This window comes from Jaculus jaculus, chromosome 5 (assembly GCF_020740685.1).
Source record: "Jaculus jaculus isolate mJacJac1 chromosome 5, mJacJac1.mat.Y.cur, whole genome shotgun sequence".
In the NCBI taxonomy this organism is placed as follows: Eukaryota; Metazoa; Chordata; class Mammalia; order Rodentia; family Dipodidae; genus Jaculus; species Jaculus jaculus.
The window spans coordinates 150,129,794-150,153,888 of NC_059106.1; the positions used below are offsets into that span (position 1 = coordinate 150,129,794).

A 24,095-nucleotide genomic window follows, 5' to 3' on the forward strand; every position below is an offset into this window, starting at 1 on the left:
CCAAACTCTAGGCAGTGTTCTTGACTAAGGAAGGTGAAGAAATAGAAGCAATGAAGAAAAAATACAGAGAAGTAAGAAATGACCAGAATAACCTGTGTCATAGTAATCAGAAAGGTTAATACATGTTATTGTTTGTTTTCTACAGGGCAGGTAGAAGAGGGGAAAAGGGTAGAATGAAGGAAGTAACCGACAACCCAAGGATTTAAAAGTACAGCTACAGAGCTAGCGAACTCAACATTAAATTGGATCTCTAACTTGCCTGCCAAGGTCTCAGGGAACGTTGCAGGAGGGCCAGAAAGATTGTAAGAGCCTCCTGGTAGGTGGAAATAGCCTGCAGCTGTGTGTCCCCTCCCTTCCTCTCTACACTGCCCCCACAGAGACTGAGGGAGACCTCTAGGACCTCACAATGATTACCAATAACTCCACCAAAGAAGAATCTCAGCAGAATAGAGGTGGGGGAGAGAATATAAGAGTACAACCTTTTAATAAAAATCAGTAAATAAATTAAACAAATAAACAAGTAATGAAAAATCAAAAGTAGCTTCTGAATGGAGTTTCACACTTGACAAATACTCTCAGAGCAATGTTTGAGCTTAAGTCTTAGGCTGGTTAAGTACATAAAGCTATTTTTACCACTGTTTCACAAACAAGGAACATAGGCAGTTGGAATATTTTAGGAATACACAGAGGCGCAAGTTGACTGTGGTCTCTGACTCCCAGCCCCACATTGTTCTCTGAATAGAATCTGATGACTGTGCTGGAAAGCGCAAGGAAAGGGAGAAGGTAGAGGCAATTTTAGGAAAAACGAAGGTGTTCTTTACTGGTATACTTTCCTTAAGACAAAGGTAGTGGGCAGGAGAGAGGAAGCCTTCTCATCGTGTAGGTTTAGGATCAGATGTAGTACCCTGCAGGGCCACCATAAGCATCACCAACTTTTTCTGTCATGATATGAAAATAATTTGAATACTGTATTTATGAATGTGGTAAATGTTTAAATATCTTAAAAATATTTATTTGACATGCAGAGAAAAATACAGAGAGATAGAGTCCACATGCCAATGCCTTCTGACTCTGCAAACAAACTCCAGACACATGCTCCCCTTTGTGCATCTGACTTTACATGGGCTCTAGGGAATTGAACCTGGGCCTTTGGGCTTTGCAAGCAAGTGTCTTAACTGCAAAACCATCTCTCCAGCCCCCATAATGTCTTTTTTGAACTTTATATTGACAACCTCCTTACATGCAGACAACATACATGATCATAATACCCTTCTTTTCCTCCCTCTCTTATCCCGCCCCCAACTAAATCCCTTCTTCCCAACTTGTCTCTCTTCTACTTTGATGTCATCGTATTTTTCCCTATTACGCAGGTCTTGTGTAAGTAGTGACAGCCACGGTGAAGTCATGAATTCCACAACCATTTTGTGTCTGGAAGACAGTATTGCTAGGCATGCCTTTCCTCCCTCGGGCTCTTTCCAACACCTCTTCCATAATGACCCCTGAGCCTTGGAAGGCATGATAGGGATGTTCATCATGTCTTTTGTCTGGTACTACTCCCCAGCTTTAGTTTCTTTGGAACTCCGAGTGCTAAGTGCTGAGTCTGAGATTTCGAAGTTGGGTTCTGACACTGATAGCTTACTTAACATGAGTCTCTGTGTTAAATTTTTGAAGGAAGAAAAACTCAGGTTATGATTTCATTATGTTTGCATTTTCATGTATTTTACTAGATTTGAATAAAAGATCCTTAAGATCATTTAAAATGTTCTAGAAGTATCTAAAAATTAAGTATTTGTAGATGTACTATTCTAGACAAATAATGAGATTTAAATATGTCAAACTTATGTAAATTTTTATTGTGATCTCTTAAAGTACAGTGTATTGTAAGTAGGATAAATGATATTGGGCTCAAATTTAGCCAGTGAGTAATTGAAAGTCTAGAGATGTCAGGGAGAAAACAGAGTTGGAAAGTCTCAAACTGTACAAAAGGAGGTCTTGAATAAATCCAGTGTCCTTTTCAGTATCTCTTTTTTTTATATAAGAACAAGTCAGACCCATAGAACATACTTCAGATCATAAGTTTTACTGTAACAATTAACTCTGTGAATAGGTTACATTAGCTTTGTAAATGGAAAATAACCCAAAGTTTATAACAAAAAGCTTTCATGCTGTGTCGAGTGAACATATTCAAGGAATGAATCATGAGCTGTCAATGAGAGGGGGTGCTGTGATTTTTTGTAGGAACTATGTGTCACAACGTTCAGTGGACATTGCTTATTTACTACCCAAGAACCATGGCTGGTACTAGGCCTGCTGAATGTAAGACAATTTTGTGTCCTGTGTCCCTCAAGCATCCTTCAATATTCACTGCTTTCCAAAATGTTACTGTCTGTCCATATAAATGAAAACTATACAATTATACTATTTTATCTATAAGCACTTCTTATACCATCTTATATAACTGAATATATAATTTCTATTCAAACACCCACAGTAAGAAATTATAACAATGTGTCTTTCAGCATATTCATGAATAAGCATTTGTAAGTTAAAATATATATCATTTGGTTTCTTTTCTATTTCTTTATAACATTAAGAAACGTTTCATTTAGTTTTCTGAACATATATATATATATAATGTTATTCATACATACTGGTTTAGGATAGTAAAGGGGAAATTTAACATTTATTGAAAGGTTCTGATAGGTTTACAAATCAATGGATTAAAATAAATGCATGAAAATTACATACATTTCAGTGCTCTACTAAAATTTTTAGGTTTGTGACAGTTGAAGACAGGAAATTTTTACATACTCTATATTTAGGGAAACAGTTTTTCCTTTTCAAGGTTCATTTTTAGCCAATATGAGAAAAAAATCACAAGAAAAAAATGTTAAAAATAATCACTATATAGAGTGTTTAAATGACTGTCTTTTTTTATCTACTTAAAGTAGGATACTCTAAAAATATTCATAGTCAAATTTACTTTCATATTGTTCTAAGAAGTGGCTATAAAATATAAACTTTTCATATTAACAAAAGAAATGTTAAAATATAAAAAACACTTTTTTATTTTCAATTCAGTTAATATTTGTAGATTTGGTGTGTGTTGTGATACATTTAAAAATATAATCATACTAGTTTTTGAGGCAGGGTCTAAGGTACCCCAGGTTAAACTCAAATTCACTGTTTAGCTGAAAATGATCATAAGTTTCTGATCCTTCTGCCTGTACCTCCCCAGTGCTTGGGTCACATCTGTGTATCATCGGACCCAGTTTATGCAGTGCTGGGGATCAAACCCACAGCTTTGTGAATGCTAAGCCAGCACTCTACCAACTTAGCCCTTAAAATATAATTATGTTTTGAATAACATATAAGTATAATCTATACTATTTGTAAATAGGGTAAATTTATACATCTGAAGATAAAACTTTGAATTGTCTTCTGCTGTGAGATGAGTGTGATATAGGTACAAATTTGAGCATGATAGTTACTAATATCATTATGTTCCTAACACTATCCAATTAAAGGATCAAACAGGTAAACAACTATGACTTAAAAGATTTATAAATAAATAAGTACTATGACAGGAACTACTAGGGTAATATAGCTCAGCGACAGGATGTTTCTCTAGCATGTGTGAAGCCATAGGTTTCATCCTTGGAACCACACACAAAAAAAAAAAAAAAGAGGAGAGAAAAAGAGTAAGGAATATTAAAAAGAAAAATAATTACACCAGATACATGCTAGGATGAAACTTCAGAGGACAGTGATGGTCACATCAGTCTTTACCTTTCCTGATACTCTGAGTAGGGTGTTGAGAAACACAGCAGTTCACCGTGTGGCGGTGGATCCCTGGAGGAAGGAATTCCAGGCAGAGGACATGAATGCAAAAAGCCCATGTAACTGCAAACCCCAGAGCTATGAGAGGCGGTCGGTGGTCAAAGGATGGGAACCAGATAGAAAGGCCATTTGAAGGAATTTGAAATTTACCCGAAAGGCAAGGGGAAGGCTCTGAGGGAGCTAGCTGTGGTCACCTTGCTTTAAAGGAGTCTGGCCCTGGGGTAAGCTGCAGACGTCATCCACATCTACACGTCTCCTGCCGTTTCCTCCTCTCAAGGCAGATGAGTCTTTCCTCCCTAAGCCTGTGCCTCACCTGTGCTCATGTCCAATTCTTTCAGGTTCCTTGGTCCTGTGCAACAACAGTTATCCCTCTGTCAACTAACTTTCATCACTAGCTCCCACACCTCAAGGCTTTCATGCATCCAAGGCTACAATTTGACATGAGGGAGACCTCACAATTCTGCACAACAGAAGCTGATATTTTCAGTTTCAAGATGGACTGCTGCAAAAATCAATGGCTTCATCATATAATTATAATTATCCTGCCTTTAGCATTTTAAAGCTACATTCTCTTTATATTGTGCCATTTTCACCACCATTCACCACATTCTCATTTGATCAGGAAATATTTGCTTTAATTTATTTATTTGAGAGAGAAGAGAGAGAAATGCATGCTTCTGTGAGCTCAGAGCTTTGTGTGTGTGTGTGTGTGTGTGTGTGTGACTAGTTTTGAAATAAAAGAGTGAATCAGAGAACTGCCTTTACCAAAAGAAAAAGAAATTACAGTCCTTAGATTTAAAATACATTGGGAATCAGTGTAGCTAAATCTGAGCAATTTTGTCTGCCAATCACAAATACGACAGTAGAGCATTGCCAATCCATTGTTTCCATGCTCTGCACTTCAAAATAAACGGTTCTTTCTCTTTGGCTTTCCTGAAGACTAATCAAAGGAAACAAGAAGCAACAATAAGCTGGGAGGTTCCCTCAGTTTTTAGATTTCTTCTGTAAGCACTATGTCAGTAGAATATAATTAACAACACATGTGTGAAATGTTAGGGTTAAGATTTCATGAGTCATCACCCAACAAGAGCTTTGGACAGTAAAATCCAAATGACCCTTAACATTCTGAAAATTGAAGTTAGAGAGAGAGATTGAGAATTAAAAGTTGAATTATCAGACCACAATCCCTTGGGACTTCTTCCTTTGTCCAAGCTCTATAACCAAAGTTTATGGAGCTGAATTAACCTGTTAATGAGGAGAAGCCCATAATGGTATGCTCTATACAAGAAAATTATTATTGCTGGCCTGAGGCTTTAGATTACTCTAGTCTTTTTTTTTAATATTTTTTTAATTTTTATTTATTTATTTATTTGAGAGAGACAGACACAGACAGAAAGACAGATAGAGGGAGAGAGAGAGAATGGGCGTATCAGGGCTTCCAGCCTCTGCAAACGAACTCCAGATGCATGCGCCCCCTTGTGCATCTGGCTAACGTGGGACCTGGGGAACCGAGCCTCGAACCGGGGTCCTTAGGCTTCACAGGCAAGCGCTTAACCGCTAAGCCATCTCTCCAGCCCTCTAGTCTTTTTTTTCGAGGTAGTGTCTGCTGACCTGGAATTCACTATGTAGTCTCAGGGTGGCCTCAAACTTACAGCGATCCTCCTACCACTGCCTCCTGAGTGCTAGGATTAAAGATGTACACCATCACACCTGGCAAATTTTATCTTTTTGTTTGTTTGTTTGTTCTTTTGTTTTTCAAAATAGGCCCTTACTCTAGCCCAGGCTGACATGGAATTCACTGTGTAGTCTCAGGCTGGTCTTGAACTCATAGCCATCCTCCTACCTATGCCTCCCGAGTGTTGGGATTAAAGGCGTGCACCACCACTGCTGGCCGAGGCTTTAACTCAATGCTGCAGTACTGCGTAGCATATACAAAGCCCCCGGGTTCAATGTCCTGAACCACATGCACAAAAAAATTATTCTTTAAAGCTGGGCATGGTGGTGAACAACTTTAATCCCAGCACTCGGGAGGCAGAGGTAGGAGGATCGCTGGGAGTTGGAGGCCACCCTGAGGCTTCATAGTGAATTCCTGGTCAGCCTAGACTAGAGTGAAACCCCACCTCAAAAAAAAAAAAAAATGTTCTTTAACCACTGAGCAATCTCTCTCTCCAGCCCACAAAAATTACTCTTGCAATTTTCCCAAAACATGCATACATTTCTAGATTCTGTTGTGATGGCCAGCTCTTTCTCCCTTTATGGGTCTATCCACTTATCTCTTATGAATTTTCTATTTCAGAGGAAAATTGAAAACATTACCAATGCTATCTTTGTTTTATAAATGCACAGATTATAAATATAACCATTTGACAATCAAGAAATCTTTTGATGCTTTCATACTAATTATTACAAAACATAATTTGTATTCATAAGTGCTATAAGCAAAACATTAACTGTCAGTAGCAACCCCTGAAACTTGCTCAGCAAAACAAAGAAATACAACTTGAAAGGAATAAAGAAAATTTAAAACAACAGCCAGTATTTATGTGGGGAGTTGGAGAGAGTTTAGTAGTTTAAGCAACATTTTAATGTGATTTCATAAATATCAAATAATTGTGAACTATTTGTCTTCAGAGGGTCCCTGAATAATTGGTATGAACCTGTTTTGGGGACACTTTGTACGAATTTCTAAGTTCTCGGGTATTTCAGAACTAGAACTGGTAGGTCCAGAAATTGGTTTCAGCCTTGTACCCAGAGCTGATCAGACTCTGACAGAGAGATGTATAATACTCGACCTCAAAAGTTCTTTGTTTGATCATTACTTGTTTCCTTTGTACTGAACTGCCACATGTTGACATGAGTTCTGGAATTTTAATCTTTAAAAGCCATATCAAGGTGTAGGAATTGGGTAATTACAATTTCAGATTAAAGGGCAAAAATCTTAGTGTGAGTGCCTGTTATACACCCTAGACCACCTATCTCACTGATGAGGAGGATAGAGGTAAAGTCTGCTATCACCACATCAGGTGCTTATTTTGGTGTCTGACATTCTAAAAAATATTTAATGTGTGTATGTATGTGTGTGCACATTCATGTGAGGAGAGTGGATGTTAGCATGCTGTAGCATATATGTAGAGGTCAGCGGACAACTTTTGGGGCAGTTTTTGCCTGTTCACCTCATTAGAAGCAGGGTTTTTGCTCCTTTTGCAGTTTTTTTCCACTTTCTCTGAGCCCCCCCAGAAATTCTCCTGTCTTGCAAAGTTGGTGGAGCATTCTGGGATTGCGGATGTATGTCACAACTTCTAGCTTTTTTTTTTTTGGTTTTTCGAGGTAGGGTCTCACTCTAGCCCAGGCTGACCTGGAATTCACTATGGAGTCTCAGGGTGGCCTCGAACTCACGGCGATCCTCCTACCTCTGCCTCCCGAGTGCTGGGATTAAAGGCGTGCGCCACCATGCCTGGCTTAACTTCTAGCTTTTTATGTGGACTCTGGAGATAGAGCTCAGGTGTGCCAGCTTGCACAGAAGCTCCCGTATCCGCTGAACCATCTCCCGGCACAGTATCTGACATTATACATGACTTCCTGACTTACAGTAGTGAAGTCATGTGGCTATTGTTTCCTGGTACCTTAATCTCACAGGGAACCAGGCAGAGCATAGAATGGACAACAACTGTGGCTTCCACTGAGTATGACATTCTCGTGAGCATCACCTTTGGAAGATGCTTCTGCATCTTGGAATGAAGGTCTCTAATTTGACTGTTATCGTCTATGTAAAATCTATAGATATTGTCACTGATTAGTAAATTGTGCTTGGCTAATGTAGCAGTTACCTTCTTGTTTCTGAGACAGAAACATGTGGCCAGAAGCAGCTTATGGAAGGAAAGGGTTTATTTTGGCTTATAGTTTTAAGGGGAAGTTTCATCACAGCAGAGAAAGCATGACCGAACAGACAGTTGGGGTGTCACATCTTGTCACAACAGCAAGAAGAAAGTAGTCTGAGAGACTGAGCTAGCAATGGAAAGTGGGCAGGACTATCAAGTCGCAAGGCCTGCCCCAATTGACACACCTCCACCAGCAAGGCTCCACCTTCCAAAGGCTTCACCTGCTGGGGATCAAGTGTAAGACTTAATCACAAAGACTTGAGGCCAATGGGGACATTTTACATTCAAACCACCTCAGCTGAGATTGTCTCTTGGGAAATACTGAAGGAAGCTCACAGAATCCTAAAACTCCTCTCATATCCTGCCAAGGAATCCCTATTTAGAAAATCAGTACAGATGGTGTTCCATACCAAAACCATGATTAAATATTTGAAGATGTGCCAAATAATGTATTTCTTGAAATTATTGAGGACTTATTTTACTTTGAAAAGTTAACTCATTATGCTGCCCCTACTTCTGCTTTAAAAGACAGGGGCCAGCCTCAAACAAGTGGTGATCTTCTTGTCCCAGCCTTCTGAGTACTGGGATTACAGACTTAAGACTAATAGTAGTTTGTTTCTTTATAATATCACGTGAAATTTTTTAATCAAGTTTTTGAGGATAATGGAATGCTCTGGGTGCTTACTGAATTTACCCTTTCATATATCTTATATAAAGGCAACTTTATACTCAGTTCTGAACTACCAGTTAATTAACTAAGTTGCTGAAGAACCAGAAAAGGGGAAATTTATGTGACTTTTGTCAAGTATATAATAAATATACATGGTTCATTAATTATTCTATCTACCATTAATATCCATTTACACTGTCTGTAATCAACTTTCTTTTTTAAAAGTATATTTTGATTTATTTATTTGAGAGAGAGAGAGGGAGAGAGAGAATGGGCGCACCAGGGCCTCCAACCACTGTAAAGGAATGTCAGACACATGCGCCCTCTTGTGCATCTGGCTTTCGTGGGTCCTAGAGAGTCGAACCGAGATCCTTTGGCTTTACAGGCAAATGCCTTAACCGTTAAGCCATCTCTCCAGCCCTCCTGTAATATACTCTCTGCGTATCATTACAACAGTAAAGTTTGAGTATGAAGCCATTCACAGTGTCTGGCAGTATCATATTTGATACTGCTTTCTCATGATAACTGACAATGATTTGAGTGACAGAGAGCTATGGAGGTTGACTAACTAGATGGACATTTTGTCTTCCTTATTTTCTAAACAGCTGAGGCCTTGTGCAACATATTGATGCTCTCTCAATCATCACATGCTCTATGATGATACTAACAAAAAGAATTCATATCTGACTCAGATGATGAGTTCTCAAGGGAAAGTTCATTCAGTCAGTGGTTATAAAGTCAAGAGTGCCATCTCTGGCTGTGACTTCCATTTCCTGCAAGTAGAATTGCGTGCCTCAAGAGTAAGGGCCATCATATAGAAGAATCTCTCTCTTCTCTCTCTCTCTCACTAACTGCCTAGATTTAGTCTGGTTGAACTATTGTGAAACACATGAAAAAATTATCTACTTTCTAATTCCTACTTCACTGGAGTATTTTCTGTCCATATAAGTCACTGCCCTTAATAAATCCTACATGGTAATTTGTTGCCCCGTGAGTCTGTAATTTTTTATTTTTATTTTTATTTATTTATTTGAGAGTGACAGACAGAGAGAAAAAGAGGCAGATAGAGAGAGAGAGAGATAGAATGGGTGAGGGGCCTCCAGCCACTGCAAACGAATTCCAGACACATGTGCCACCTTGTGCATCTGGCTTATGTGGATCCTGGGGAATCAAGCCTCGAACCACGGTCCTTAGGCCTCACAGGCAAGCACTTTACTGCTAAGCCATCTATCTCTACAGCCTGAGTCTGTAAAATTTGTTAGTATAATAATTATTTATCAGTTATTGTCAAAACATATAGCTGTTTAAATATTTACTTTTTAAAATTTATCAAATAATTTATTTCCAGGGTTTTTTTTTTTTCGGGGGGGCGGGAGTTCAGGTAGTCTCACTCTAGCCAAGGCTGACCTAGAATTCACTATGTAGTCTCAGGGTGGCCTCAAACTCACAGAGATCCTCCTACCTCTGCCGCTCGAGTTCTGGGATTAAAGGAATGTGCCACCACGCCTGGCTATTTCCAGTTTTTTGTTTTATTTTGTTTTTTGTTTTGTTTTTCAAAGTAGGGTCTTGCTCTAGCCCTGGCTGACCTGGAATTCACTATGTCATCTCAGGGTGGCCTTGAACTCCTGGTGATCCTCCTACCTCTCTCTCCCAAGTGTTGGGATTAAAGGCATGTGCCACCATACCCAGCTTATTTCCAGTTTTTATAATTTGGTTTAATACATGTCATTGTCTATAGTTTGGTAATAAATGTCTATAATACTTCAATTGTTTTCAATGTTTAATTAGAAATATAAAATAATATTTTATAGAAATTTAAAAATTGTTGCAAATGAAGTAGTTATTCTTAGGTGAGTCATAGAAACTATAAGAATTTTTATCCTTTAAGTTGAGGAGTGGGCACAAAGGGTTCCATTTGATTAGGAATTAATGCAGCTGGAGATGCATCATTATTTGGTGAACTTCTGACAGTCATAATGGGACACATCTATAGCTATTAAAAATACTTTGTAGCTAACTGAACAATTGTTCACCTCAACCATTAGGCATACATAACTTTTTTTGTTTACTTTTATTAGAAAATATTAGTTCAGTAAAGCAGCCAATAAAGACTATTCATAACATCTATTACCTAAATGCTGAGATGAAACCAACTATTTTGCTTTCATAAAGAGTTATCAGGTACAAGTTTTAAAAAGTGAACTCTAGAAGTATATAGCCTGAAACAAGGAAGAAATGTTAACTACTTTACAAACTTTAAGATCCAGAAGATTTTACTTGGATAAGGCCAACATAAGTGATCATATCTTTAGAAGGTTTTATTTAACTTACAAGCAATCCTGGAAGTAACTAAAATTCAAGGAGGAAAGCTCACTAAAAGGATATGATTCTTTTTAATATATATATATATTTAATATATATATTATTGACAACTTCTATACTTACAAACAACAAACCATGGTATTTCCCTCCCCTCCCCCGCTTTCCCCTTCATGACTCTGCTCTCCGTCACATCCCCTCCCTCTCTCCATTAGTCTTTCTTTCAATTAGATGTCATCATCTTTTCCTCCCATTAGGAGGGTCTTGTGTAGGTATTGCTAGGCACTGCAATACTGGATATCGAGGCTAATTTATGCCTGGACAGTTATACGTAAGGAGTGGTACCCTTCCTTTGGCTTTTACATTCTTTCCACCACCTCTTCTGCAATGGGCCCTGATCCTTGGAAGGTGTGAGATGTTTCAGTGCTGGACACTCCTCTGTGCCTTCTTCTCAGTACTATGTTGCAAAAGGATATGATTCTTAATAACACAAGAATAAATATTCAGGTACCAACAAATTCTACCTATGTATTAATTTGTTAAAATTAATCCTCCTCATCGCTGTGAGTTCAAGGCCAATCTGAGACTATGTAATGAATTCCAGGTCAGTCTGGCCTAGAGTAAAACCCTACCTTGAAACAATGCATAAACCACAACCCCATATGGAATACCTGTCACCCCACTGAGGAACATCCCCAATGGAATGGGGGCAAGGATGGGGAAAAGAGGCTACCAACACATGATGTATCCAAACAAAATATGTTATTAATAATAATAAAAATTAAGCCTCCTCAATATGAAGTGAACACCCAAAAGAAATGAAGTCAATATGTCAAAGAGATATCTGTACTCCTAAGTTCAGTGTAGCAATATTCACAATGGTCAATCAATAAAAACCCACTTGTCTATAAACCACAGAAAGACAAGTACTGCATCATCTCACTCATAAGTGGAATCCACAAAAGTTGACGAGCTAGGAGTTGAGAGGAGAATGGCAATTACCAGAGGCGGGGACAGTAGCAGGGAGAGATGGGGGAGGTTGGTCAGCAGGCACTAAGTTACAGTTAGAAAGGAGAAAGAAGTTCTGGCACGCTATTGTACATTAGGGTGACCACAGAAAACAGTAATACACTATAAATTTAATTAAATTAATTAATTAGTTAATTTTGGTTTTTTTGAGGTAAGGTTTTACTCTAACCCACGCTGACCTGGAATTCACTATGGAGTCTCAGGGTGGCCTTGAACTCATGGCGATCCTCCTACCTCTGCCTTCCATGTGCTGGGATTAAAGGTGTGTGCCACCACACCTGGCCACTACAAATTTTAAAAGGCTAGATGAAAGGACTTAAAAGGGAAAGGACTTAAAAGGTTTTTATTATAAAGGAAGGATAGATGTGTGAGAAGACAGATATATTTAATCTGATTTTATCACACAAGGTATTCATGTATTGAATCATTGCTTGTTATTCTAGTAACATGTGCTATTTTAAATATTTTTATGAAGTGGGTGTGGTAGTGCATGCCTTTAATCCCAGCCTCTGGAGGCAGAGGAAAGAGGATAACTATGAGTTCAAGGCCACCCTGAGACTCCATACTGAATTCCAGGTCAACCTGGGCAAGATTGAAACCCTACCTAGAAAAAAAAAAAATATTTTAATGTAAAATATATAAACAAAATTTCCAATCCTTTTATTATACCATTTTTGCCTTTATCACCTTACCAATTCAACATTTTTAATGTGTAAGACATTTTTTTCCTTGTTTGTATGTTCAAATAAGTGTATGTGACAAGTTTTCTTTAGCTCCAAATTTGAAGATCAGCCTAGAAAACACAGTGAGAGCCCATTTGAGAAGTTAAATAAAAATCACTCAAATATATGCATGTAAAATTTATGAAGGAATGGATTAAATTTCTGAAGTAAATTTTATGTTATTGTCCATTAGTTATAGGGATTTTTGAAAATTTTAAAATATATCTCAAAGGAAGTTTTAGCAAATGGAAAATGAGTTGAGAAAGAAGAAAAATGCATACTTTTGCATTGACTTCTGAGTCTCAGTTTATGTGAAAGTTTGCTTCAGATGAAGGAAGGGCAGAGACAAATGAAGAAAATAAACCTTCTCAGTGGGCAGTGTGGTTTTTGAAAAGTTCAAGTACAGGATGAAGTGATAGAACAAAAATCATCTTTTCCTATTTTGCCCAGACTTCTCCTAAATGGATTCCAAGGAATATGAATCTGTATTGTTTTGTCTATGAATTGTTCTAAAATACTTCAAAAATCATAGGATTTGTAGCTTTTCTGGGGTACTAATCATTCACTGCCAATGGAGAAGCAACTTTTTCACAGTGTCCTTTGAAATTTTCACAAAATAACAGTCTATAATCATACTTAGTGCACAAATGTCCAAAGACTGTTGTCATCAGTGCATGGTAACACAAGGATGCATGCATCAGCTCACCTCAGAGGGTGTGGGGGTATATCACAGGTCTAACCCTTCTCCTCTCTGAAGATGGGCAGTCTCCCTTCAAACTTTAGAGAATAACATTAGGGGAGGGAAGGAAAAGGTGGAAAAGACAGATTTGGGGAAAGTAAGAATGAGAGGTTTCAGAGGAGCAAAGAAAAGAAAAAGAGCAAAAGAAATGAATCAAAATGAGAAGAGAAAAAAGGAAGAGGATAAAAAAGAAATTTATATGAGAATGAAGTATATAGAAAAAAGTGAGATAAGGGATTTATATATACACTTACACACAGATACACACACACACACACACACACACACACACATATGGAGAAGGATTTTGTGTGTGTGTGTGTGTGTGTGTGTAAGTATGTGTGTGTCACAGTGTAGGTCAGAAGCCAACTTCAGATGTCAGTCCTTGCCTTCCACCTTGTTTGGTGCACATTTCTCCTGTTCACCAATAGCATTCACAAGGCTATCTGACCTTTGCACTTCTGGGAGATTCTCCTGTCTCTGCCTCCCTTCTTACCCTAGGTATGCACTGGGAATTACATGGTAAGCACTTTATCCACTAAACCCCAGCCTGAAAAAAAAGATATTTATTTAAAAAGAGTAGTTGATTCCTTTTTAGAGTTCTTAAAATACAGAAGCAAAAGAATTAGTTTGAAAACTTATTTAGTGGCCCTGACTCTTCTCTGCTGTGACTGAATCACATGGCTCATGACCTTCCAAAACTGTATGTGCATTTGCAACCATCAGTAACAAGGATTAGTTCAGGCTTACTCTTCACACAACTTACCAGGGTTCATAGTTTCTGTTTGGGAGATATTTGTAATCTAGAATTAAATATCTGGGGATGGAGAGATGGCTTAGTAGTTAAGGGGCTTGCCTGCGATGCCTAAGTACCAATGTTCAACTCTCCAGACCTCACATAAGCCAGACGCCCGAGGTGATGCAAGCATGCAAGGTTTCACATGCACACAAGGTGGCACACGTGTCTGAAGTTTGATTGCAGGGGTTGGATACCCTGTTGTACCAATTCTCTCCCCCCCCCCCCACCAGCCTCACTCTTTCTCTCTCTCATTAAATAAAAAAAAGTCACAGAGAAAATCTGACTAGTTAAATAGTAACATAACGTGGACAATAGCAACAGGAGAGTGTGCCAAGCACTGGCAAGGGGACCCTGGCTGTAACACCTATAAGCCCGCCCCCAACAATACTCTGCCTCCAGGAGGCAGTAATTCCCAAATCTCCATCAACTGGGAACCTAGCATTCAGAACACCTAGCTTTATGGGGGACGCCTGAATCAAAGCACTACATTCTGCCCATGGTCCCCATAAACTGATAACCATCCATGATGTAAAAGGCAATGCATTCAGTCCATCTTTAAAAGTCCCCATAGTTTTTATCAATCCCAATGCTGTTCAAACATCCCCATAATCTAAGGTCTTTTAGCTGAGCCATAATACCAAAAGAAGCACCACTCAAAACCATAATGACACAGAATAAACACACTGCAAAAGATAGTATTGGGCATAGCAAAGAAATATTCAACCAATACAAGATTTAAACAAGGCAAATATCAAATTCTGTAGCTCCAAGTCCAACAATTCTAGTCAGTGACAAATCTCCAAGTCCAGTAACTCTAACCTGCAACAAGTCTCTGGAGTTCCAATGCCACCCCTGCAGCTAGGCGATTTACAGTCCTGGCAAACTTCATCTGGGGCCAGCAGCTACCCTCAGCAGCTATCTCTGGTCCCAGAATCTTCACTGGGTCCCCACTGCAACCCATGGTTCATCCTCACAGCCCCAATGGGTCTCTATGTAGGCATCCAACTAACCTGTTTCACAATGCCCATGGCCATTTCCAAAACACAAGACCACGTTGAAAATTCAATGACCCTCTCTTTCCTGCATTTCCTATACTCCACAATACCAGGTAAGGTGCCAATTTGTTAATCCAGGGGGGAATAAAACAGACTTTGAAGAACGGAACACTCCTTAAGCACTCATCCTCTTCAAAAGAGTCTACATTCTTCTTGTTGCCCAAGTGCAAGTTAGGTGGCCCAATATTAAAGGTTGTAATCTCTCAATTGCAGCTAAACAGGCAGTCATTCACCCAAAGATTTTATTTTCTTCTGTGCCATATCCCTCTGCTCACACAAGTCCATTTCTACACAAAGAACCTTGCACAACTTCTCAGGACACAGCCATAACAGCAAGCCTTTCACACAAACTGCCTCCAGTCCAGGCAAAGCTCTTTCTCACCCTCACAAGCCAAACCTCACAGTCCATAGTTCTTACTGCATTCAGGTCTTTCAAGTCTGACCAGAATAGTCCATCAAGCTGTACTTACAGCACTTCAAGGCATCTCTTAGGTCAAGGTTTCAAATCCTTCCATATTCCTCTTGGAAATCAGCTCCACAATGCCAAAGTCAGGTGTCTAGCAGCAAATGCCACCACTCCTCCATACCAATTTTACTGTTGCTGTCAGGTTCGCAATGTTGGCAGAAATCACTCGACCAAAATCTGCATCATAGGTATTTTTGTGAGGGTTAAATGACTTAGTACTTTAGTAAAGAAGTGGGGGCGGGGGCTGGAGAGATGACTCAGCAATTAAGGTACTTGCCTTCAAAGCCTAATGACCTGGGATTGATTCCCCAGTACCACGTAAAGCCAGATGCAGAAAGTGGCTTATGCATCTGTAGTTCATGTTTCAGTGGCTAGAGGCTCTGGTGTGCCCATTTTCTCTCTCTCTCTCTCTCCGCCTCCCTCACCCTCTTCTCTCTCCTCTCTGCTGGAAAATAAATAATTGAAAAAAATGAACTGGGGATGTTGCCTGATACCTACATACTTTAAAATGTTACCTACTGTTGTTCTTACTCAAGAGCCTGCTAGGGGGCTGGAGAGATGGCTTAGCGGTTAAGCGCTTGCCTGTGAAGCCTAAGGACCCCGGTTCAAAGCTCGGTTCCCCAGGTCCCACGTTAGCCAGATGCACAAGGGGGCGCACGCATCTGGAGTTCGTTTGCAGAGGCTGGAAGCCCTGGCGCGCCCATTCTCTCTCTCTCCCTCTATCTGTCTTTCTCTCTGTGTCTGTCACTCTCAAATAAATAAATAAATAAAAATTAAAAAAAAAAAGAGCCTGCTAGGATCCATATCCTCTAACTCACTTCTTCCTCTCTCTTGCCCAAGTTGGAGGAACAAGTATATTTTAGGCATAGTGGTTTCTCTGGAATGTTTGCCTATGCTATGAGGGTTTTTTTTTTTTTTTTTTTTTGGTTTTTGGTTTTGTTTTTTTGTTTGTTTGTTTTTTAAACTTCTCTAAGGACTTGACATGTGAAGAGGAAAAATAATTACCCTATTGTTCTCTTACTTGGTTTTGTCTGTCTATATCTCCTGCTAAGACAAAGAGCATTCAGAAAGATGAGCAAGGGGAAAAAGACAAATATTTCAAAACATTGCTGTGCATGACACATGATGCTAAATCTATGAATGAAAAGGCAGGTATATTCTGGAAAAATGCACAATATTTGGGCTTACATGACCTTGTATATTGTGATGCCTTCATATGTGATGTACTTTATAGAATAAAACAAAGTTTGGGGGCAAATTGAGTTCATGTTTGCCCATGAATTTGTGATGTAAGGAAGAAATGAAGGTACAGATGCCCAGAAGAAAGGGGGCTTGTGGATTTCCTCTCAGAGGAGAGATCAGAGCTAAGAGTGTGGATCTGAGAGCTTTCTTTATCAAATAACGGTAACTGAGTCAATGAGAAAATAAAATCCTATATGAAAATGAGGCAGTTGAGTTCAAGAAGCTGTTTCTGTCTATGCGGGTGGATGGATGGACACCACACTGCAGTCAGGTGAATTAATGCTTTAAGTTCTTATTTTCAGTGAGGCTGGGGAGAGTGTGTTCTGTTGTGGGAACTGAACACAGTCATAGGTTCTGCTTTTGGGGAAAAATGTTAAGGTTGAAACCACTACAAAGAACATTAACATAACATACATGACATGGTTTCTTATTTTGATAGTCCATGTGTTATGAATAATGTAAAATTGTTACACAACCTAAGGAAGTTTTGTTGAATATTTCATACCATTCAACCATTTCAAAATGGGCTTTTTTTTTTTTTTTTTTTTTTTTTTTTTTTGGTTTTTCGAGGTAGGGTCTCTCTCTGGTCCAGGCTGACCTGGAATTAACTCTGTAGTCTCAGGGTGGCCTTGAACTCACGGCGATCCTCCTACCTCTGCCTCCCGAGTGCTGGGATTAAAGGCGTGCGCCACCACGCCTGGCTCAAAATGGGCTTTTTTGTTACTTAATCATGCATCTTTTTAAATCTTTCAGATCATAAGGCATATGGATCCTCTGCCCCCAAAGACCGAGTAGTTACGGTAACAGAGTACCAAGGTAAGGCACTTGACAAATCTTTTGGAATTGTATTAAGAGCCTTGCAAGGATGGCATCCATGATACTGTGCTTCCACTTTCTGACAATTTCTGTCCCACCCCACAGTATTTTTTCTCCTGAGTTAGTATTCCCCACTGTCTTTGCCCTGGTAACCTATTCCACCTCCACAGAGGAAATTTTGCAAGATTATGAAGACTTGGATATATGTAGAAGATCTCTTACTATATAAATTATCTGCAGCAAAGAAAATTTTATTTATGAAACAGAGATAGAAATCTTGAAAAGAATATAGCTCATAAGAAATGGTTAGTGTAAATTCATACTTCTGACCTCAGTCTATGTATTGATATGATGCTAATATAGCCTATTTTGAGGTATCATTTTCTTATTTAATATAGTTTATTAAAAATAACTACAAAGGGTATTTATTAGTGGGTATAAAGATTAAGTTTTGCAAGATGAAAAAGTTCTGAATATTGTTACATGAATAATGACATAAATTCACTTAACAGTTTGTATACTTAAAATGACTACAGTAGTAAATGTACTCATTGTGACACAGCCAAAAATATTTAAAAAATAAAAAATAGCATATAATGGCTTTTACAAGTTTTCTTTAAACAACTAATAATGCAAAACAACCAGAATAAGTGTTTCTTATTAAATGAATGGCTTGTTTATAACAGAGGTTATAAACATTTAAGATACAAGTACCAAATGTCCAATCTCCCACCTTCAGGTATATCTTCAGCTTACGGAGTTGGAGTTGGAAGAAAGAGAAGTGTGTGGGGATGAAATGAGTGAACACTGACATAGTGTTCACAACTGTGCCCGGCCCATCAGTGCTCTGTGTGGGGATAAAAGGAGTGAGAGCTTCCATAGTATTCACAACTGTCCCCGGCGCATTAGTGCTCTGTGTTTGTGAGGTAGAAATATGCTTCTACAAGCATCATTTTATCATTCTTAAATAAAGAGTCACTGAAGAATTTTTTTCCAATTTTGACCCCAAACTGTGTCCTTTCCCTGTCTCAGAATTGTGCAACTAATAAGATTGAGCAGGGAAGGGGAGACTTTTATTCTTAGCTAAGAAAAAGAGACGTGGGAGATAGAGTCACCATCCAACCTCTCCACTGTTAGGCTCAGGAGGTTACAAAAGAGTAAGAAAAATAAGTTAATGGCCTGACCAATAAATGGAGGAATGTTCTTTATTTCTTCCTTTTAAAAAAATATTTTATATCTTTATTTATTTGAGAGAGAGAACCAGGGCCTCCAGCCACTGCAAATAAACTCCAGATGCATGTGCTGCCATGTGCTTATGGCTTATGTGAATCCTGGGGAATTGAACCTGTGTCCTTCAGCTTTGCAGGCAAGCACCTTAACTGCTAAGCCATCTCTCCAGCCCTCTTTCTTCCTTTCTTAAAAACATGTAGTGGGTAAAGATTTTCTATTAATTCAGGTACCATTTCTTTCCTTCCTTAAATAACTGTGTTGTCATGGTGACTATTAACAGTCATGAGCTGAGAGAGTGTGTCACTTAGCATGTAGATGGGATGATAATAAAATTAGGGCTTGTCTCGTGGCCACTCTGACAGCCTTATTAAATCCAATCATTTTTTAGTTGTTCCACTTGAAGAGGGATTTCAGGCCCTCCAGCACTCTGTCCTCAAAGATAAGCAAGCCAGGGCAGGGCAGAATTCCCCTAGAGCACCATAAGAAGTACAAGACTACAGCTATGTAACAAAATCACTTTATTTCAGTAAGATTCTTCGAAGTTGTAATATATTGTATGATGAAGCTAGTAAGACACACTCTATTGTGGGGTAGTTTTAAATGAAGGGTGTTGGGAAGAGGGAATTAATGACCTGGAGTAATTTGGACTACGGAGAATCTATTGGAAGGTAACTGGAGCTGGGCAAGATGCCAGAAAGGAGGCCAAAGAGTGCTCACAGTGGGTGACGACATATGTGCCAGGGGACAAAAGAAATGAAATCCACTTGTCCTGCTTCTCACTTTCCTGGAGGTTGTTTCTCTGAGCCCAGCAGGATGAGGAGATATACAACTCTGTCCCTTGGGCACTGGGCCACAACTTCTGAACTAAAATGTCAAGTTAGATTCTTTCATCTTACATTACTTTAACAATTTTGTTGAGGCAAAATTTCTGTAACTAAAAATTTCACAGTTCAAAATGAACACTTCAGTGGCATTTGATCTATTCACAATGTTCTAGAACCATCACTCTATGTATGTAGTTCCAGAACATTCTATCACTCCAACATGAAACACTATGTCCATTTACATTACGTTTTAATGCATTCTTTATTTTTTAAACAGAAAATCCTTTCATAATTTATTGCAAGTCAGAAGTAAAATCTTAGGATTGAGTGATTGCTCAGTGGTAGAGCAAATGCTTAGCTGTATGAAGCCCTGAGCTTAATCCCAATGTCCAAAAAAAATAATAATAATTAATTTACTTGAAAATAGCATTTCCTACTTTCTTATTTCAATTTTCTTCCCCTTTGAATTCAGAATTATATTTTAAGTCTATATTATCTGTGCCCTATTTATAAAAACTTGGCTCTCCATAAAACAAAAATAAGGGCTGGGAAGAAGGTTTAGTGATTAAGGCCCTTGCCTGCAAAGCATAAGAACCCATGTTTGATCTGCCAGTTCCCACGTAAGCCAGATGCACAATTTGATGCAAATGCACAAGGTCGCACATGTGCACAAGGTGGCACTCATGTCTGGAGCTCTATTATAGTAGCTTGAGGCCCTGGCGTGCCAATTCTGTCTCTCTCGCTTTCTCTTCCTCTCTCTTACATAAGAAAAGGCCAGTCTGTTGGGCTTGACTAAAATAAATAAATAAATAAACAAACGAACAAAACTAAATTTCTATTTTCTTTAACATTTTAATTTTAGGATATGTTATGCAGTAACTAAATTTTAATTCTATATTTTGTGATATGTGTATGTATGTATGTGTTTGTCTACCTATTTCATTCACTTTTTTTTATTGTTTCTTTGATGTCAAAATATTGTGAGTTAATTCCTGCTTCTTGGGATGCCACTCTCACTTCCCTTGGCAGGGCCAGAAGCAGATTGGGACTGAAACCAGGGCATCTCTGGCAGGCTTATAAATTACTTGAGCAGCCTCTTGCAGTGTTCAACTTTGAAACTAGTGCTCAGTGTTTAACAATGAGCGTTTTATTAAACAATTATCTTCTTTCAATCTAGCTGAAACAGCTGTTCGGCAATGAAATGATCGCCTTCATAGAAAACTGTAGCACATTTTCCTGGGTGAATATTTCTTGTTAAGAAAAATATGGTGTATGTTAAGGTTCTTCCTCTACTGTCTGAAACAGAGGCAACATTTTAGCTCAGATGTGCATAGCTTAGAGTAAGACAATGTGTAATGATATAAAGTGTGGATTTCTTTTTTTTTTCATGAAATTATAAAAAGGCATTTATTTCAATTTCATAGCACTTTGGTTTGCCTCAGATCTTGCTGAGGTTTGGGTCTTTGTATTTCACTGTACTTTGTAACAGCAGTTTGAGTTCACACAACCTCACACATCAACAGCATTACATACAGTCCTCTGTGATCTTATTTCTCACCATTACATTTGTATTCAACTTTACAATTATTTTTAAATGTTTATTTATATAGAAAATATATTTTTCCTTCAGGCAGATAAAATAAGAATTTTCCAATAAGAAAATACTGAAAAACAAAAATATTTATACCAAATATCAACAGTTGAAATATATGATTTAAGTCTAATGAGTAGTTTTCACAAGAACAAGTAACTTTTACATTATTCCTCTGAATAATAATTAGACATTCAAACAGGAAGAGAAATAACCTTAAGGTCAAAAAAATTAAACAATTGCCCTTCCTAAAACCACAGTAGGAAATGCAATTTTAAAATCTTACAGAAAAAAAAGACTTTGTATAAAATGAATTTGGTATATCACCAGCATGAAATAAATGAGCATATTCTACAGAATAAACACAGGTGTGGCTGTCAGGGAGGTCCAAGAGCATTGGTGTGACATCAGATATTTGTATGAGGTAAAGGCACCTCCAGGTGCTTATCCATTGTCCTTAAACGACTGAGTGCTCCTCTGAGGTGCGAATCTTACCACTCAGAGACCATAAGCTACTTAGCCAATTGTCCCTTTTAAATAAAATGACATATAGCTTATAATGTATATATTAAAACCAAATATGGAAGAGTATATATTTGAATGAGACATATGTGTTTAAATATCCATTGTTCACGACATAGAAATCCAAGAACATGGATATTCTTGACCAAATATATCAACATCTATTGAAATGACTAAAGTGTGGATTTCTATATTGTGAAGGTAACCTTGCAATTACAACTAAGGGGAAGTTCCTCATAGATGAAAATAATGACCATTTTTGAAGCACATGCTATATATGTAAAGTATACTGTGTACCAAGTATACACATACATTATCTTGTTTAATATTTACAAGAACTTTGTGAAAAGAGTACTGTTCAAAATATTCGGCCGGTTGTGGTGGGGCACACCTTTAATCCCAGCACTTGAGTGGCAGAGGTAGGAACATTGTGAGTTCAAGGCCAGTCTGAGCTAGAGATAGACACCCTACCTTGAAGAAACCTAAGCAAAAAACAAAAAAAAATTCAAGTAATTTTACCATTCCCCATACCTAGTGCACAACAGAGATCTAACTTGAAAGCCTGTGCTGTGAACTACGGTGTCACTGTAAGCCAGAAACCAGATGTGGAAAATTATGCTGGATATGGGTTTTGAATTTTAGCTGAAGGGACAGAATCTATTGAATTAGATTCTAGGTTTTTTAAAAATTCTTACTGACCCCATACTTTCAGCATTCTTACTATTTACATTAATTTCTCAGAGCTGCTACCACAACATTCTGCAAACCCAATGATTTAAAATAACAGAAATTTACTATCAATCATTTCTGGAAGTGAGTAGTTTTGCTGGCACTGGACAATACTGGTCCTGGGGGTATTAGGACTGGAGGATATTGGTACTGGAGTATAGGCCGCAGCTATTCCCTTGCTCACGGCACTCTTACACAAAGTCATATGATCAAGCCCCTCTGTCCTCTAAATCTTTAATCATATGTCACCCTCTATAAAAAGTAAGCTCTGACTACCTTGTTTGTTTTTTGTTTTTTGTTTTTTTTTAACTTCATACTTGTCCTCAGCACTCCCAAACCTCACAAACTACTCTGAAACTCCATCTCCAGGCCACAGACCTTCTCAGGTACTGTGGAATCCCTTCATGATATTGCTTTGTTAGACTGACTTCCCTGCCAGAATGTAAGATACCGAAGGACAAGCTCAAGATGAACGCTGGCCACACAGTCCAACCGGACATGTTTCCAACAACTAGGTAGACCACCTATCGACACTTTATATGGTCAGAGAGAAAGAAGAAAAAGCGAGGACGCCAGAGTTAGGAAAATCATTGGTTACATCTTTCTTCTTTCTTTTTTTTTTTTTTTTTTTAGATAGGGTCTCACTCTAGCTCAGTAGTCTCAGGGTGGCCTTGAACTCATGGTAATCCTCCTACCTCTGTCTCCCGAGTGCTGGGATTATAGGCATGCTCCACCATACCCAGCATTAGTTACATTTTCTAATATGATTTCCTTAGAGGTTTCCCCATAGATCAATGAGGAGAGAAATCAGGACTGATTTGTAAAAGAGGTGGTGTGTGTGTTGAATTAAACAAGCAATGTGATGCAGTTTGAAAATCTTCTCTATGACACAGGAGTAAGACATGGAGCATGACTGAAAAATGAGTGTGGGTGTGTGCTTAATTGCTGGAAAACTCAACAAAATACGGGAAGGAAGCCTATCTAAAACTCAAGACTCCGGAAGGTTACCACCCATTCTCCTTAATCAACAGACCAGAACTGTTTCCTCAGACAGGTCCCTCAGCACACATTTGTCAGTGTGGCACACTTGTCAACACCTCTGTGAAATGACACCTCTTTGTGAGATGGAAGCTGATTTAAAAACTTTAAGCACCTTTAAAATAGAGCTTTTGGTTCTGTTTCCCCTTGCCTTTCTTTTCTTTATTTTCTGTTACCTTTTATTTTATTTCTGTATTTCTGAGTACAACTTAGAAGCTACATATAACAGAAAATAATCATAAATCCATCACACCGAAATCAGTGCTGCTACTGTTTGCAAAGAGACATTTGCAGACTTTTGTCTGTGACTATGTGTGCATTTTTAATGAGATCTGGATTAATATTTTTAAAATGGCATAATAACAAAATCATAGGTATGTTAAAGGATTTTAACATAAGTTTCTTTCTAGTTAGCAATCCTATGCTTTTATATGCCAAACCACTTGCCTTTGGAGACAAAAACATTTTAGAAACATGAAGCTAACATTTTAGAGACACTTTTTAAAAACATAATTTTTAACTGTTTATAACTAGAGGTTTGGCAACTTGGAACAGTTCTGAGACCAGCATGGGGTTTTCCTTGCCT

The 24,095-nt window shown here is 38.3% G+C and overlaps 1 protein-coding gene across 4 annotated transcripts in view; it reads left to right on the forward strand.

Moving 5' to 3' along the window:
• Jam2 (junctional adhesion molecule 2) overlaps positions 1-24,095 on the forward strand; it is a 65,365-nt gene that overhangs the window by 21,539 nt on the left and 19,731 nt on the right. For all 4 annotated transcript variants that reach the window (XM_045150148.1, XM_045150149.1, XM_045150146.1 and 1 more), the window contains one exon: positions 17,513-17,575. In XM_045150148.1, the coding sequence (XP_045006083.1) occupies positions 17,513-17,575 (63 nt within the window). The remainder of the gene's footprint in view (positions 1-17,512; positions 17,576-24,095) is intronic.